Source organism: Neoarius graeffei, chromosome 3 (assembly GCF_027579695.1).
Source record: "Neoarius graeffei isolate fNeoGra1 chromosome 3, fNeoGra1.pri, whole genome shotgun sequence".
Taxonomy (NCBI): domain Eukaryota; kingdom Metazoa; phylum Chordata; class Actinopteri; order Siluriformes; family Ariidae; genus Neoarius; species Neoarius graeffei.
Genome location: NC_083571.1, coordinates 54,174,704 through 54,179,516, shown reverse-complemented (window position 1 = coordinate 54,179,516; position 4,813 = coordinate 54,174,704). Strand labels below are relative to the sequence as shown.

The following is a 4,813-nucleotide window of genomic DNA, read 5'->3' as shown; positions in this document are numbered from 1 at the left end:
GAGTTTATATAAAAGCATAGCTGCGCTAAAAGCTAACGGTGACTGTGCGTTTTCTATATGAAAACATTGAGCCAAGCCCAAAGCTAACAGCGCTAATTGTGCTGATATGAATACATCTTTAACAAAAGTGAGATTATTGAAGGTAGAGATTAATCTCTGGTTATTTTACGGTTGGTTTGTTTCTATCCATGAACCGACCTAAAACCTAACGGAGCTGAGGCCGAGCGGCTCGAGCCGGCGCCATTTTAAACCGACAAGCAAACAAGCCTCGATCCATAGATATACATAGAAGACTAGATGCCTCGTCCCCGTTGCCCGTCAATGAAGTCGAACGTCCGCACATGGCGGCCATCTTACCTCAGACAGCTGGCTTACCCATTACATTGTGTTGGTAGCGATATGTACTTTTCAGATGACCGTAACTTCCTTCAGTTTCAATTGATATTCAAACGGTTTGGTTTGTTATATAAAAAAAAAACGGAAGTATGTATTTATGATATTAATGATGAATAATCATTTTATGTTTTAAACAAATACATGCTGAAATTCCTATGCTGTGAGAAGCCGAGCACTGCATACTTATGGATAACTGCGGCCTTAGGACAAATAACCATACAATTTATTTCCAATTTTTAGTGAAAATATTTTTACATGTGATAGGGCCGTAGGGGAAGCTAAAGTTAAATAAACAGCTTACTCACTTCTGAAACTTCAGAAATACTTCATCCACCTCAAAAACCTAATGCACTCACATCATAGCATAATAACAAATGTAAACTCATCATAGCATAATAACAAATGTAAACCCACATCATAGCAAAATAACAAATGTAAACTCATCATAGCATAATAACAAATGTAAACTCATCATAGCATAATAACAAATGTAAACTCATCATAGCATAATAACAAATGTAAACCCACATCATAGCATAATAACAAATATGAACTCACATCATAGCATAATAACAAATGCACTGCCCGAGTAAGTAATAGTATAAAACAGTGACAGCGGCTCACGGTAGTTTGTGACAAAAAAAAGCATTTAATTAATCACGTGGTTATACTTCCAAGGATAAAAAGATATCTTTACATTTACAAAAAGAACATTCAAAGCTGATTATCATGTCAAAGTCAATATATGTTAGCAGAGAAGATTGAAATTTCATTTGACTAGGCTCCAATGTGCAGTTAAAATAAAACTAAACATACTGATATAAACATCTACAATTAAAACACACACACACATCATCTTGTCATCAAAGTCAGTACTTTGATTTCCTGTAAATCATAATGTGAGTGCTGGGCTGTGCTTGCGTAAGTCTTCATACCCCTTGAAAATTTTTATACTGTATATTTGGCTAATGCCCTTTAAACAGTACACTCAAAAAAATAAAACATTGGATTTATTTAACCGAGTTATGGCAATCGGTCCCACAAAACTGTGTTAATTTAGATGCATTGAATACAGTTATGTTGAGTTATTCAACACATAACTGTATTCAATACATCTAAATTCCCACAGTTTCGTGGGACCCGTTGCCATAACTCAGTTAAGTAAATCCAATGTTTTATTTTTTTGAGTGTACTGCTTTGTTGTGCTTCTGTCTCATGCTGTTGTTCTGGAAGGAAAGGGTTGTCATCTTGGCAATGTGGTGGAGTCTAAGCTTAAAAAATAGGGACACAACCAGTGTTTTCAATTAACCAACCCGAAAATGAAAACCATGTGCAAGTGCAACTTCAGTTTTTGAAAATATTATCTCAAGACCTTCCATGTAAAATTACTTGGTGCTACGAGCTAGCCTAGCATGAAACACAACTTTGACTAAAAGCTGCAGTAAGTCGTTTTTGAAGAGAAAAGGTACGATTTTAGCATGTTCAAGCACCCAGAATTACAACCACATTAATAATGTTTTTAAGAAATCAAACCATTTGTATATACATCAAAATTTCAGCAAGATAAGAGTATAAACATTTAAGCACCTCAATGGTCTTACCTCAGTTTACCACAAATTCTGTGGAAAAGCTTGTCTGTGGTAAGATGGCCGCCCTGTGCGGACGCCCTGGAATACGCGGTGAGGCATCTAGTCTTCTATGTATATCTATGCCTCGAGCTGTCGCCATTTTAAACCGACAAACCTCGAGCCGTTGCCATTTTAGGAAAAGTCATAAAATTAAGTTAAAAAAAAAACTTAACTCTGCTGTTAAACAGTTTCGGGTCATTTTTGACCTGAAGACATTAGGAGGGTTAAACAAAATTCAGGTTATTGAAGATAAACTCATGAATTTGGGCTGGATCTTTCATTAATTTAAACTGGTGTTTACATTAAAGCTGAAAGCTATATATTTATCTATATATTCAGACTAGTGTTGTATTAAACTGTGGTAAAATGTTAAATATGATTGATAAACTGTGATTAAATGTTTTGGTATGGAGTTAAAATGTATACTGCCTAAGTGTAATATATTTAACAGCCTATAGTGATTAAATGGAGAAGGGAGCATTTTCATACATGACTACTTTGACTTTTAGTAATTAATGTACATTTTGGTGATAAAATTCTGCATATTTGCTGAAGTTAGTAGTATTTTATTTGTGGGGGATATTTATAGTGTTTATAGTGTAAGTATTTGTCTTGAGGGGGGAAAAGTTTACTGATAAGTCAACAGGCACTGCTCTGTGCTCACTCTCTCTCTCACACACACACACCATGAAAAGTAAACATGTTTAACGTGTGTTACGCTGTTGGATTGTTGCTCACAATGAGTCGAAGTAACAGAAGAACATTTCTATTTTTATTGCAGGTTTTCTTTGATTTGTGATCAGAGGTTTGTACGTACTTCACGACTGAGACTAATCATCGCCCTCAAGACTCATCGCACTCAAGTCATCCTCAAGACTCCCGGAGCAGATTTGTTCACACTCACACCATCACATTTTATATAAAATATATTAGGTTATCTTAGATAATTTAAGTTAAGTAGTTAAGGTAGGTTAGGGTTTAGGTCACTTAAACTTTGCAAGAAGTTTTTTCTTTTTTTTTTTTCTTTTTTTTTTTTTGTCTTCTGTCCAGCAGGATGCCAAGGAAGGGGAGGAGGTCTGAGGCGGCCAGGCGCCGATGGAGTAAGCTCGACCTGGAGGAGCTGACTCCCTCCACTTTCCCCCTGAAGGTATTTACACAGTAGATAAGCTTCTGTGTCACAACTGTCTGCATGAAAATAACTGTAGAAATGTCACATCAATCGCTTTCTTTTTAACTGCCAAGTTCTGTATGTCTGCCATGTCTTTGATGTTAATGTTTCATCAGACGGTGTCCCCCCCGGCCGGAGAGGAGCCTTCCACAGGGTCGAGGACCAGGGAGACCCACCCCCCCTGCTCCCGAGCTCCAGTCAGCAACGTATGTTCATATGAGACATTGTCTGAGGTTTAATGTATTTTGTATTACTTTTTAAATTTTTATTGTATTTTGTTTGAACTTGTCTTTGTCTTATGCTTATTATTTTATCTTTCATCAGTTGGTTGGATCTTCACCCCCAGCCAAGCCTTTCTGGAGCACGGGAGATGTCCTTCCCAAAGTTCGGCCATGTGAGTATCCACCTGTTTTATCCCTAAATGATCAATAAATTAATTCATCAATATTAAGCTTTTTAAACTGGTTTTTTGTACTGTTTTACTCGTATAAACGAGTGATTTCTTGACATTTCCTGGTTTTTCATTTAAATAATACCGTTATCTGCTTTGTCTTTTACTAAACAGGCCGCGGTACCGGGTTCCGCCATCGGGTGCTGAGGTGGCCAACTTCAAAGCTCACAGGACGGAGCCACAAGTTGGTCATCCCGCCGGAGTCTCCTGACAAGAAGGTGTTATTGTCCAGTTTATGAACAAAGCAATTGATCTTGAGAGGAATTAATGATTTTCATGCTAAAGAAATTTTCTTTGTTGTTGCAGTTCGTTCTGATTGTCGGGGACTCCCACCTGCGGTCCATCGCGGACGGTTTCGCCGTGATGCCAGAGGGTAAGTTCTCGTTTGGCGTCATGTCGACCCCTGGGGCCCACGCTGCTCAGCTGCGGACGGAGGTCCTGCATGCTGATCTTCCTCGGGCCCCTGCTGCGGTCTGTGTTCTTGCCCCCAGCAACAACCTGACTGCAAGCAGGACCATCGAGGAGGCAGCCGTCGACTATGCAAGTTTCCTCACTGCTGTGAGGAGCCGCTGGCCGGAGGTACGTGTTTTTTCATGTCTCTCTTGTCCTGTATTTGTAGTAGTTTGACAACACTAGAGATACGTTTAATCTCAGAGTAATCAATGTATGAGCTTTTAATGTGTAGTTATTGTAATGTGTGATTTTGAATGAAAATGCCGATTGTTAACGAACATGTTTTGTTTTCTACAGGTTTTTGTGCTGGACTTCCCCCCCCGCCTGCAGGAGGATGAGATGTACCAGGTCCTCCTGCGCCAAGAGTACCACCGCGTGACAGCTCGTATGGGTGTGTAAAAATATCATGTCAATAAAACAAGAACAAGAAATGTACTTAATGTCTGTGACATAGTAATGAACATAGTCATAATGCATGTGTGGATGTTGTGATGACTTATGTTTTTCGTTTTTATATTTTTAGGTGTGAGGTACTTCTCTGTGGCGGAGCACTTCCCCCTTACGCGCTTGGAGCTGTGGAGCAGAGACGGCGTAAGTAGAATGTCTGTGATAGAAAAAGTCTAATTTGTTATAATTTCTCGTGCTGACATGAACCAGTCAACACGAGCTACTTTTTGTAGTTGAACTTTGTCTGTAAATGGATTTGTGTTGTCATGT

The 4,813-nt window shown here is 38.7% G+C and overlaps 1 protein-coding gene across 1 annotated transcript in view; it reads left to right on the top strand.

The window, feature by feature from the left end:
- Positions 1-2,816, top strand: part of LOC132882574 (hepatocyte growth factor activator-like) — a 32,942-nt gene extending 30,126 nt beyond the window's left edge. The window contains exon 7 of the mRNA XM_060915667.1: positions 2,806-2,816. Within this exon, the coding sequence (XP_060771650.1) occupies positions 2,806-2,816 (11 nt within the window). The remainder of the gene's footprint in view (positions 1-2,805) is intronic.
- The last annotated feature ends 1,997 nt before the right edge of the window (positions 2,817-4,813 follow it).